The sequence below is a fragment of the Ochotona curzoniae genome, unplaced genomic scaffold, assembly GCF_017591425.1.
Source record: "Ochotona curzoniae isolate NIBS_2020 unplaced genomic scaffold, NIBS_Ocur_1.0 contig_517, whole genome shotgun sequence".
NCBI lineage: Eukaryota > Metazoa > Chordata > Mammalia > Lagomorpha > Ochotonidae > Ochotona > Ochotona curzoniae.
The window spans coordinates 6,922,416-6,936,004 of NW_024466454.1; the positions used below are offsets into that span (position 1 = coordinate 6,922,416).

The following is a 13,589-nucleotide window of genomic DNA, read 5'->3' on the forward strand; positions in this document are numbered from 1 at the left end:
GGTTCTAATCCCAGCAGCTCCACTTCTCATCCAGCTCCCTGCTTGTGGCCTGGGAAAGCAGTCGAGGACAGCCCAAAGCTTTGGGATGCTGCACCCATGTGGGATACCCGGAAAGAAGTTTCTGGCTCCTGGCTTCGGATCGGCATATCATCGGCTGTTGCGCTCACTTGGGGAGTGAATCAATGGATGGAAGATCTTCCTGTCTGTCTCTCCTCCTCTCTGTATATCTGACTTTTAAATAAATAAATAAACCTAAAAAAAAAAAGAGAGAGAGAGAGAGAGAGAGAGAGAGATCATGAATACAGAGAGCAAAGCTGTGTGGGAAGCTATTGGTGGCAGATCTGAGTGTTGTGAATTTGGCATGCTTTTGGTGTACTCCTGTGTGAATGCGTGAGAAGGTTTGGAAAATCTGGAAAGTGCAGCATGCTGGCCTTTGAGATTGCTAGTGTTCGATGTTTGTCCCCTCCAAAACTCATGCTGAGATCTCATTGTCAATAAAACAGTGTGGGAGGTGAGACCTGTAAAAGGTGACTGACAAGGCTATAAGACTGCTGCCTTTCAAAAAGGGTTTCTGGGAAGTAGACACTGGCTAGTGGTTAAGACAGCATTTAGGGGTGTCTCCCCCTCTCTCCTTTCAGGAGGTACCCCATCTTCCAAATCCCTTCCGGGAGGTGCATTCTCCTTCTTTTTCCATTCTCCTGGTCACTTTGCAAGTAAAAACTTCTCTTACAAAACAAACAAACAAATAAACAAACAGACATCATTTAGGATGTGTGCATCTTCTATCCTAGTACCTGGGCTCACATTGCCAGCACTGCTTCTGATTCACGTTTCCTGCTAATGCAGACACTGGGCAGCATCACGGCTGAGGCAGGTATCTGAGAATAAATAAGTGGATGGGAGCTCTCACTTGTCTTTCTCTTCTGCTCCTAAAAAAAAAAAAAAAAAAAAAAAGAATAATTTTCTTTTGTTCTTGTGTGTTCTCTTGCCTTTCTGCTCTCTGAGATGTCATGATGGATTAGGAAGGCCCTCACCTTGATGTTAGACTTTCTAGTATCTGGAACGATGAGCCAAATAATTGTGTGTGTGTTTTTTTTAAAGAAATCTGCCTCACCCCCCCCCCCCCAGTTAAAGATTTATCTTATTAATTTGAAAGGCAGATTACAAAGGGAGATGGAAGGTGGGTGCGAGGGGAGAGAGATAGCATGGTTGGGGCTGGACCAGGTTGAAGTCAGGAGCCAGGAGCTTCTTCCAGGTCTGCCATGTGGGTGCAGGGCCTAAGCATTTCCATTTTCTGCTGCTTTCCCTGGTGCATTAGCAGAGATCTGGATTGGAAATGGAGTGTTCATATGGAATGCCAGCTCAGCAGGTGGGTGATTAACCCACTATGTTATAGTACTGGCCCCTAAGTCTCTGTTCTTTTAAGTATATATAAAATTGAAAGGCAGATTTATAGAGTGGAGAAAAACAGGGGGCATTTTCCATCTGCTGGTTCACTTCCTGAATAGCTATAACAGCAGGGGCCCAAGGACTTCAGCCATCCTCCATTGCCTTCCCAGGTCATAAGCAGGGAGCTGGATCTGAAGTGGATTAGCTAGGATTTGAAAAGGTGGACTCGGTGGAGGCTTAATCTGCAATGCCACAGTGCTGGGCAGGCTTATGTATGTTCTCTAATATTTTTAAATTGGCTCTTCCAGTTATATCTTGGAGTGTTTTATTTTCATCACCCACATTATTAGTTTCTTTGTAAATATGATTTTTTTTAAAAAGGATTTATTTTATTGGAAAGGCAGATTTACAGACATAAAGAGAGAAAGAGAAAGCTTTTCGTCTGTTAATTCACTCCCCAAGTAGCCTCAATGGCCAAAGCTGAGCCGATCTGAAGTCAGGAGCCAGGAGCTTTTTCCGGTCTCCCGCGCGGATGCAAGGTCCCAAGGCTTTGGGCTGTCCTCTACTGGTTTCCCAGGTGTAATGACTTGCGTTTATTACTGAGGGTTAGCAGGGTAAGGGTAATCATTTGCTTGTAAGCAAGAAAAACCGGATTCTCAACCCATTTCTGCCACCCTGTGACGTCTTCAGGTCATAACTGCTCGTCAATTCTTAGTCTCCTGAAACGCAGGTAGGTAAGAATCAAGTTTTCTATTGTCCATCATCTTCTGGCATCTCTAGCTCCGTCACACTAGAGCAACGTGAAATTGGCGTACAAAGGAATGATGTGAATCGTCAGCCACTAATCACTCTCAGGCACTTCCGGAAAGGGACAAAGGCTTTGAAGTTCCCGAGCCCGCACTTCCGGGATCCTTCTGGCTGCACCTGGCAAGGCTGGGTAAACGAGCCTCAACCTTCAGCCTCAGTGCCGGGACTGCGCATGCTCCCCACCGGCGTGAGGCGGTGCGGGCCGGCGCCCTGACGTGGCTCACAGTTATTGGGCCGGCGCGAGCGCGCGAGGCTCGGGGGGTGGCGCGGGGCGGGGCCTAGTCAGGCTGCGCGTCTCCGCGGGGTCGCTGTTCGCCGGGCCGAGGTTGTGTCTGCGGACGAGGCCGCGCCGGAAGGGGCTCGGCAGCGGCAGCTCCGCGTCGGACGCTCCGGCACCGCAGTTTCATTGTTTAGGGGACGCGGCATCACCCGGCTCTCGCCTCCGTGCCTTGTGGTGGCCATGGCGAAGGGTAGAGCTGTCGAACGACCGCAGACGGGGGCGTTGCCCACGACCCCCGTGCGAGATGGGGCGGCGGGGCCGCGAGGGCCTTGCAGCGGAGACCACCTGAAGGGTGAGTGGACTCGTGCGCCAGAACCGAGGCTGGCCCAGGGGTTCCTTTGTGCGGGGAGGGGCGTCGGAGAGGACAGGTCTCCTCTGCGGGTCAGGTGCGCTCGTGAGGACAGTGGGGGCTGGCCGACGGCCGCAAGTGGGAGCACGGCGAGTGAGTGGGCTGGGGTCCCCCCACCAGGGCCGGACCCGGCCATGACATGTTTTAGATGATTTCAGGAAAAACGAGGAATGACACTGTCTTGTGATGCTCAGGAGAGCTGAAAGGCCCCTTAGCACTCACTGCGTTTTTTTTTTTTTTTTTTAACCGATGAAGAGACAGGCTCAGGGTGTATACAGCTTGAATAGGTTAGCGAAGTCGCAGTTCACTAGCAGCATTTTACTAGTAGGAACCACTTGCCAGATGATAAGCGCTCCCAGGTTTAAGTCCATGCATGCGCTACCATGTAGTGTGACCTTGCACTTGTTAGTTTTGAAATGCTCAGTGCCTGGGCTGTAAAATGGGCATAATAATTTTTTACTTACTAGATTGGTGCAAAAGGTAAACAAAATGATTAAGATAAAGGAATGAAAATAATGCTGGACTTGTGAAATAAGGGCTCAGTAAGTGTTATCACTGTTATGGTTGAGATCACATTCTTTTTTATCTCATTAAAAATTTTTTTTTCGTTTTTAATATTGTTTACATAGTTGAGAAGGATGTATGCCCATGTGGGTTTCCTTCTAGGGTAAGGAGGGTTGAGCTGTAGAGGAAGGTGGGTCGACAGATCTTTCAGATCTTTTCTTTTTTATTTAGTTTTTTTAAAGACTCATTTTTATTGGGAAGGCAGATATACAGAGAGGAGGAGAGACAGAGAGAGAGATCTTCCATCCTGTGATTCACTCCCCAAGTGATTGCCAACGTCTGGAGCTAAGCCAATCCAAAGCCAGGAGCCAGGAGCTTCTTCCAGGTCTCCCACATGGGTGCAGCGTCCCAAGGCTTTGTGCTATCCTCAACTGCTTTCCTAACCCACAAGCAAGGAGCTGGATGGGAAGCAGGATCGCCGGGGTTAGAACCTGTGCCCTAATGGGATCCTGGCACATGCAAGGCGAGGACTTTAGCTGCTAGGCCACCACGCTGGCATGGATCTTTTCTTTTTATTCTGATCTGCTGGGAGGTTAAATGAGGGTAGAGGAGATCGTTCCTTTCTGTCAAACTACAGCAGGCCAGGAGGGACAGTCATTTGATGTCACCTGAGAGACCCTGATATGGGGAAGAATGTGCCGCATCAGAAGTTGTTGGTTTCCTTGCTGCAGGGTTGAAAAAATCTTTCCAAGCTCTGTTGGCTGACCAATTCTACCTCAGTGTGCATCACAGACCCAGACACTTGTTGTAAAGCTTGTTCAGGAGAGTTGTCCAACCTGTTTTGCTTTCCATCTTCTGATGAGGCACTTGAAGTTCTCTGCTGGCCTAGATGAGCTGGCTGTCATGTCCCCTATGTGTATCTAGGCATGCTACCTGCTGCACAGGCATCAGCAACTGAGGAGGCCCAGTCCCAACACATGCACTCCAAGGTTCTACCACATATCTTGTGAATTTCCCTGTGCCTGAGATTTAAGTCCAGCAGGAAACCTAGCCTGGAATAATGATCTCAGACTTTGCTCTTGTGTGCACTAGCCAGTGAAGGTTTGGTCTGTAACCTGCACCAGCCAACACCCATACCTGTGGGTGCAATTGCCTGGTCAGTTCTGCCTCCAACCCCATCTGTCATGAAAACTGACAGGTGCTGTGGCCTGGCCCAGCCCAACACACTACAGGTTCAATTCTTATGCACAACAGCGAGTGCCATGGCCTAGTCCAGTCAATCCCTAATAATGCTTAACAGACCCACTCAGCTCTATTTTAGCATGTGCTGGCATGTGCTGCAGGCTAGCCTGGTCCATCAGCATCCCATCTGGCTCTGGTACACAGCAGTGAGTGCTTCAGCTTAGCTCAACTCCACCTGCCCCCAAACCTGGCCCTCAAGTGTGTCAGTGGAGCTGCCACGTTGACCAGCATGGCCACCCCCACTGCTGGCTCTTTTGCTCATAAGTGGGAATTGTAGCATATCAGGGGAGTGTCCACAGTTCCCTTACCAGGACTGCTCCCTGTTCTGGGTCTTGTGCCTGCTCGGGGGTGGGGAGGCGGGAATACTGCAGCCCAGCCTGACATGACTTCCACCCAGTCCCAGCACTTGCCAGTTAGTGCTGTGGCCTAGTCCGGTTGTCCTGTACCCATTAAGATCATTCATTCTAAACTCCCCAACCTCCAGTTATACTGTCTGTCGTTTTTCTCTGTTCAATATCTGGAAATCGTACATTTTGGTTCCATCCTGGCGTGGAATTGTTCACTGTTTACCAGTTGAAATGATTAAGCTCTATAAATGTTGATGAAATTCATAAATGTAAGTGATCTTACCAAATCATGATTAAGTTGTCTGTATTTCCCTCACTGATGGTTAAATATAGCTTTTTAAAGGGGGAATAGCAGAAATGTTAATGTACTTTCAAATAATTTAAGATGCCTCGTACAGTCTAATTTGATTCTTTAAGCTTTATATAGTTGGATAGCTTTCTTTTTTTAAAAAAAGATTTGATACATTTTTTTATTGCAAAGTCAGATACACAGAGAGGAGGAGAGACTGAGAGGGAGCTATTCTGTCCGAAGATTCACTCTCCAAGTGACCACCAATGGCTGGTGTTGCGCCTATACAAAGTCAGGATCCAGGAGCTCTTCCGGGTCTCCCATGTATGTGCAGGGTCCCCAGACTTTAGTCCATCCTTGACTGCTTTCCCAGGCAACAAGCTGGGAGCTGGATGGGAAGCAGAGCCGCCATAATTAAAACCAGCACCCATATGGGATCCTGGCACATTCAAGGTAAGGACATTAGCTGTTAGGCCACCACGCTGGGCCCTGGATAGTTTTCTTGATACAGGCTTTGGATCCAAATAATTTAATGTAACTTCAGAAAATCAAGGCAGTTTTTTTTTAAAGATTTACTTATTTTTATTACAAAGTCAGATATATGGAGTGGAAGAGACAGAGAGGAAGATCTTCTGATGATTCACTCCCCAAGTGACCACAACGACCGGTACTGTGCCAATCCGAAGACAGAAGCCTGGAACTTCTGTCCGGGTCTCCCACACAGGTGCAGGGTTCCAAAGCATTGGGCCATCCTCCACGGCCTTCCCATGCCACAAGCAGGGAGCTGGATGGGAAGTGGAACTGCAGGGATTAGAACTGGTGCCCATATGGGATCTCAGTGCGTTCAAGGCTAGGAGCCTAGCTGCCAGGCCATGTGGCTTGGCCCATGGTAATTGTTTTTATTTTTATTTATTTATTTATAAATATTTATTCATTTTTTATTACAAAGTCAGATATACAGAGAGGAGGAGAGACAGAGAGGAAAATCTTCCATCCAATGATTCACTCCCCAAGTGAGCCGCAAAGGCCGGTACTGCGCCAATCCAAAGCCAGGAATCAGGAACCTCTTCCAGGTCTGCCACACGCAAGTGCAGGGTCCCAAAGCTTTGTGCCGTTCTCGACTGCTTTCCCATGCCACAAGCAGGGAGCTGGATGGGAAGTGGGGCCGCCGGCATTAGAACTGGCGCCCATATGGGATCCCGGGGCGTTCAAGGCGAGGACTTTAGCCGCTAGGCCACCATGCTGGATCTGGTAATTGTTTTTAAAGTATAAATCTTTAAATTAAAGAAGCCTTTTTTTTTTTTTAAGGTTTATTTATTGTCATTGGAAAGGAAAATTTATAGAGATTAGGAGAGACAGAGAAAAAGATTTTCCATCTGCTGGTTCACCCCCCAAAGAGCATGCAATGGTTGGAGCTGAGCCAATCTGACCTGCTTTGGTTCTCCAGTATGGGTGCAGGGTCCCAAGGCTTTCTTTGGACCATCATCTATTGTCTTCCCAGGCCACAAGCAGGGAGCTGGATGGGAAGCAAAACAACCAGGACACTAACTAGCACCGAAATTGGATCCTGGTTCTTGCAAGGTAAGGATTAGGCATTGCCCCAAGCCCTTTGGAACAATTTTGAAGAAAAATTTTTTGTGGGTCTGGCATAGTAGACTAGTGATTAAAGTCCTTGGCTTGCATGCCCTGAGATCCTGTATGGTTGTTGCTTCTTATCTTGGCTGCTCTGCTTCCCATCCGGCTCCCTGCTTGGGCCTGGGAAAGCAGTTGAGGATGGTCCAAAGCCTTGGGACCCTGCACCCACATGGGAAACCTGAAAGAAGCTCCTGGCTGTGGCTTTGAATTGGATCAACTCAGCTCTGGCCATTGCAGGCACTGGGAATTGAACCAGCAAATGGAAGGTTTTTGTCTCTCCTTCTCTCTGTAAATTTGCCTCATAAGAATAAAGTAAACAAAAATTTTGTAGCCCTTGGGAATTGCATAGTAATAGAATGCTCTTGTAAATTCTATGTCAATTTAAGTGGATTTGTATTTTATTAAGTGGTATGTCTTAATATGTGATAATGATTTTGGCAAATAATTATATTATATGCTATGATGCAGTGTATCAAGTAGCTGCTTGTGATGTTGGCATTCTGTACTGGAGCACCAGTGCCATTCCTGGCTGTTCTGCTCACAGTTCAGCTCCTTGTTAATGTTCCCTCCAGAACAGCAGATGATGATCCAAGTACTTAGGCCTCTTTTGTCCAGGTGTGGCACCCAGGTGGAGTCAGGACCTGGCTCCTTGTGGCCATAAGGGAAGTGAATCAGTGAAAAGATCTGTCTCTCTCTAACATACATGTTCTTTCTGTCTCTTTTTCCTTTGGTCACTCTGGTATTTAAATATACCATCCTTTGAGTAAGTAAAATAAAATATTTTAGACTTTTGGTTTTTGACTGCATTCCTTGCCTTAAGACTTGAGTCCAATGGACATACTATGGACCCCCTTGAAGATTTGAGTAAGGGAAGAACATTGAAAGTCTAATAATTCTTGTATTCTGGGGAAAATCAGAGTAGACAAGAGGTAGAACTAGTTAAGAAGCTTTTAACCTAATCTACTTTTAAGAGTGTCTGTGCCAGAATGTGTTCTTTTTGTGCTGCTTGCTCTGTTTATTGGCAAATTCTCTAAAATAACTCCCAGGACTATTTTTTCCCTGTGAATAGGCCATTCATTACTCTTGTGAGGGATGTAGTGGATAATAGTGAACATTTTAGTATATGTGCTGCCAAAGTGAGCACAATAGTGAACATTTTAAACAGGAATGGAAAATATCTGAGTGCTTTGCATGTGAAGAAGGCAAGTGTTGTCTCTTGAAACTATTTTCTCCCAGTTCCTTACATTGTGTGGAATCTGAAACAAATTGCTGGTTGTGGGATAGTCAAAACAATTTGAGAATTGCTGCCCCAAAGTTGCTTTTATAGCTTTTATAAGACAGTAGGGCTTATTTTGCCTGCTATAATATATACCTCATCTCTGTTCTGGAACCTACGCTGCTAATTTGATTCAACAGATACAACTGGGCCCAACGTGGTGGCATAGCGGCTAAAGTCCTCACCTTGAATGCATCGGGATCCCATATGGGCGCCGGTTCTAATCCCAGCAGCTCCACTTCCCACCCAGCTCCCTGCTTGTGACCTGGGAAAGCAGTCGAGGAAGGCCCAAAGCTTTGGGACCCTGCACTTGCGTGTGGGAGACCCAGAAAGAAGTTCCTGGCTCCTGACTTCTGATTGACACAGCACTGGCCTTTGCGGCCACTTGGGGAGTGAATTATCAGACAGAAGATTTTCCTCTCTGTCTCTCCTCTCTGTATATCTGACTTTGCAATAAAAAAAATAATAATAAATCTTTTAAAAAAAACACCAGCACAACTTAAACATCTGTTACAACTTAGCATCTGTTAGGGCAAAGTACCTGCTTTAAAGATGAAAGTTCTATTTGCTGCTTAATGGCAGGCAAGGCTGGAATTGGCAACTAGGTGTGAAACAAAGTATTAATGATTTTATGGCCAGTTTTGTAGTGACAGTGTGTCAAGCTACTGTTGGCATCCTATAATAAGAGTGGTTCATTCCCACATGCTCCACTTCTAGTCCAGCTTCCTGCTAAGCAGCTGGGAAAGCAGCAGAAGGTGCCACAAGTGCTTAGATCCCTGTCACCCATGTGGTAGAACTGGGTGGACTTCCAGGTTTCTGACAGTAGCTTGGTTCAATCCTAACTGTTGTGGCCATTGAGGGTGTAAACTAGTGGGTAGAAAATCATCTGTCCCTACCTTTCCCATTCTAAACTGCAAATAAATAAATAAATAAATAAAATAGGGCATAAAAAGTGAAGAAGTGAACTTAAAGCACTGGTTTAGGGTGAGATTGCTGTAAGGTAAGGATAAGGGTTTCATTTTTTTTAAAGATTTATTTATTTTTATTATAAAGTCAGGTATGCAGAGAGGAGAAGAGACAAAGAGGAAGATCTTCCGACAATGACTCACTCCCCAAGTGAGCATAACGGCCGGTGCTGCGCCGATCCAAAGCCAGGAGCCAGGAACCTCTGCCAGGTCCCTCCCGTGGGTACAGGGTCCCAAAGCTATGGGCTGTCCTCAACTGCTTTCCCAGGCACAAGCAAGGAGCTGCATGGAAAGCGGGGCTGCTGGGATTAGAACCGGTGCCCATATGGGATCCTGGCACGTTCAAGGGAAGGACTTTAGCTACTAGGCCACACCGCCGGGCCCAAGGAAAAGGATTTCAAACATACTGCTTCAAGTGATATGTCTAGTTTGGATATAGAAGGAAGAGAAGTGAGGCACTCAAAAGGAGGGAAAATGGAGGGAACAAATGCCAGAGTAAGATGATAATGAAAGACTGGGATAGTACAATTTAAAATTTCCTACATTGATCTGGTTACAGGTTATGTGAAAGTGCAGGGTCTCAGATTGGGTGGATGAAGTTAAATGGAAATTCATGGCAGAGCAGATCTAAATGAATAATGAAATATTAGTGTAATGGGAAGTTTGGTCTCTGGTACATACCTGAAGGTGGAGAGACAGATGATGGTGATTTAGGATAAATGCACTTTTTTTTCATGTTTTTATTTATTTTTTATTTTATTTTCCTTATTTTTGACAAGCTTTACATAGTTGATTAGGGCACAAAGGGTCAAGGGCTACAGAAAGTGGGTAAGACTATTATTTCCACATTCTCTCTCTCTCTCTTTTTTTTGTATCTGGGTTAAGGAGGGAGATAAAGGCAGAAACCCCACCTGGCCTCACACACATCCCAGGTCCCTGATATGGGGCATGCTCTGAAGGGCCTGCTCAGATGGGTTTGATAATTCACCAGTTACGAATTTCTGTCAACCTCGCCATTCCAAGCACAATGAGGTTGCTGCAGAATCCACCAATTAACATAGTCACTTTAGAGTCTCCATTTGCCCAGTTTTTCACTGCCAACATATGACTAGAGTAGTTGATTAATTTGTTCTGTCCTCTGTTGTGGTACCAGCTATCCTCTGCAGGTTCCAATAGACTGCCACATCCTCCATGTGCACCTGGTTATGCTCTCCACTGCTCCGTCTGAGCCTCTGAGGAGGCTTGCCTCTGGTACTTGCACTTGCATTCCATGGCCGACCATGGAACTTTCTCTTTATGGTTAGGGTTCTGAGTTCGGCAGATCAATTGGGGGGATCCCCAAAGAAAGTGTGTCTGAGGTGATCCCAGACCAGATTCTTGTGTGTACAGGGCCCGGTGCAGTCCATCACCCCAATCAACTTGTGGTTGTTGGGCCAGTTCTGTTTCCAGCCCTGTCTTCCACACGAACCAATGGGTGTTGCAGTCCAGCCTGATTCTGCTCGCTTCACACTTGGCCCTCACGCAAACCAGTGGGAGCTGCAGCCTAGTTGGGGTACTCCCCATAACCCCCACCAGACCTGCCCCTCCCCTGGTTCCACGCATGCCAGCATGTACCGCAGACTTGCTCAGTCTGTCCCACATCCCATTTAGTTCTCATGCATGTCAGTGAGCATTGAAGCTTAGTTCAGCCCAACCAACCCTACTATCCAGCCCACACACATGCTGGCGAGTGCCTTTCTGTCTAGCCACCCCTGCACGAGTCCTGGTTTTCATGCTCTAGTGGGAGTGGGAGTGGTAACCCGAGAGGGAGGTGCCCACTATTTCCCTACTGGGCCCACTCCATGATCATGCGCTTTCTGGTGGTTCTGTAGTCTAACTTGGCAGATCAGCCCGCTGTGCCAGCATCTGCTATCTGATGCTGCAGCAAAGCCCAACCAACCCTCACCCTCTCAGATTTATGCCTGCACCAGTAGGGACAGTCAACTAAGCCTTGCTCTTCCCTTATCTAGCTCACATGAGATCCACAGTTGTTGTAGCCCTGCCTGGTCTGGTCAGTCCCCATCCCAATTCGCGTTTTCCAGTGGGCGAGGTATTCCAGCAGGGTGGCCCTCCACATTCCTCCACCAGCTTTACCCCCTCCCTCCCTGGTTCCTATTAGTTGAGCGCTATGGTCCAGTCTGGCATGGCCCGCCTCACCTCAGCATTTGCCAGTGGGTGCTGTAACCTGGCCTAGCCCGGCCTACCCCCAGTTCCAGCTGGTGGGGGTTATAGTCTAGTCCAGCCCAGCATGCACTCTATCCCAGCTATAAAGTGTGCTGGTATGTGTTACGACCATACCTGGCCCGACCCACACTGTACTAGTGCTTGGATTCATCAGCAGGTGATCTGAATTGGTTCAGCCTGGTCTGCTCCTTGACCTATGCCAGATGTATGCTGGTGGGTACCTCTCCGTGGCCTGGTCTGGGCTGTTCCTTTTTGTGCTTCTTGTGCTTACCTGCAGGGACTCTGTCCTGCCAGAGGAGTTGTCCAGGCTCCTCCATCAGAACCTCTCCCAATGCCAGGTCTTATGCATACCGGTGGGTCCATGAACCGGTATTTTTAATGTTGTTTACATAGTTGAAGGATGGATGCTCCTTTGAGCCATCGTTTAGGATGGGGATGGTCCTGGGATGAAGGCAGGTGGAATAAATGTTGCCATTTTTTTCTTTTTCTCCTGTGTCCACAGAGGGGACAGGAAATGGGCCTACTCCTTTCTGTCAAACTATGCCAGCGCCAGGAGGGACAGTCATTTAATGTCACCTTAGAGACCCTGATATGGGGAAGAATGTGCCGAGGGTGCTACTTGAGTGGTTTTGATAGTTCTCAGAAGTTGTTGGTTTCCTTGCTGCAGGGTTGAGAGCTCTGCCAAGCTCTGTTGGCTGACCAATTCTACCTCAGTGTGCATCCACAGACCCAGACACTTGTTGTAAAGCTTGTTCAGGAGAGTTGTCCAACCTGCTTTGCTTTCCATCTTCTGATGAGGCACTTGAAGTTCTCTGCTGGCCTAGATGAGCTGGCTGTCATGTCTCTTGTGTCTGATAAATGTGCTTTAATGAAAGATTAGGAATGAGTATCGTCAAGGTGGCATAGTAAGCTAATCCTCTGCCTGAAATGCCGGCATCCATTATGGTCTTTGGGTCATGTCCTGGCTCATCCACTTCTTTTTTAAATGATTTATTTACTTTGATTGGAAAGGCAGATTTACAGAGAGATGGAGAAATATAGATATCTTTCTTCCACTGGTTCACTCCCCGGTTGGCTTCAGTGGGTAGAGCTGAGCCGATCAGGAGCCAGGAGTTTCTTTTGGTTCATCCTCTTTTGCTTTCCCAGGCCCAAAGTTTTGGGTCCTTGCATGCACCCGTATGACAGATGGGAAGAAGCTCCTGGCTTCAGATCAGCTCAATTCTGTCCATTGCAGCCACTTGGGGAGTGAACCAGAGGCTGGAAGATCTTTCTCTCACTCACTCTGTAAATCTGACTTTCCAATAGAAATATAAATATATCTTTAAAAAAAGATTTCAGGAACAGGCATTTTGAAAAAATTGTTTTACTTATATTATGTAGCAACATGTCATATTTGGCACACAGTGACAGGAGCGTAGTGATGCTTTCTGCCTTACCCCCCATATACAACAAGGTTAGGACTTGTGATGGAGTTGTTGGGCTCGGTGGTTACGCTGCTGCCTGGGAAGTCTGTGTCCCACATCGCAGCATGCGTCTTCTGCGCCTGTTTCCTGCTAATTTGTCCCTGGGCGGCAGCGGTTGGCTCCAGTGCTCATGTTCCTGCCACACGTGCGGGAGACTCAGATTTGGTTCCCAGCTCTTGGCTTTGGCCTGGTTCAGCCGCAAAGATTACAGGCTTTGGGGGAATGAGATAGCCCAGGAGAGAGCTCTGTTTCTCTTTTCTAAATAAAACAATTTAAAAAAAAAAAAGTACTCTAAATGAATTTTGTCATAATCTGTTGTACTTGAGAAGGATTGTTGAATCACACTGCCCAGACCTCCATATTTACCAGTTTGTGTGCAAGAAGAGCCTGAAAAACTGAATATCACTATTTCAGGGGATGTTTGGATGTTTTTGTTCCCCCCCCTCCCTTTTCTTTTTGTCTTATGGCTGTTGGAAAGGTTTGCTTAATTATAGATTGAAGGATATAAGTATCAAAACTGTATGTTAATTTTGTTCATTTGTCTCTATATTCCATCATCTGGCTGTTTGCAGCTTGGAATTAGAAATTCTCAACAAAATGGCCAGGGTGTCTTGCACTTCAGTTAAATGTTGTCTAATACCTTCTTCCTGAATGATTCTTAGAATTGATTTATTTATAAAGAGAAGAATAATATAGGTTGATCATCCACAGTATGAAATTCAATGCTTTTCAAAATCTAAAACTTTGTGAATATTGATACAATGCCACAATGCAAAGTTCTGACACCTGACTTCACATTACCAGGTTTATTCAAAACACA

General features: G+C 46.6%; 1 protein-coding gene across 1 annotated transcript in view; it reads left to right on the forward strand.

Moving 5' to 3' along the window:
- The first annotated feature begins 2,474 nt into the window (after positions 1-2,474).
- The window catches only part of TMEM41B (transmembrane protein 41B), a 28,819-nt gene continuing 17,704 nt past the window's right edge, over positions 2,475-13,589 (forward strand). The window contains exon 1 of the mRNA XM_040989153.1: positions 2,475-2,768. Coding sequence (XP_040845087.1) covers positions 2,657-2,768 — 112 coding nt within the window. The 5' untranslated portion in view covers positions 2,475-2,656. The remainder of the gene's footprint in view (positions 2,769-13,589) is intronic.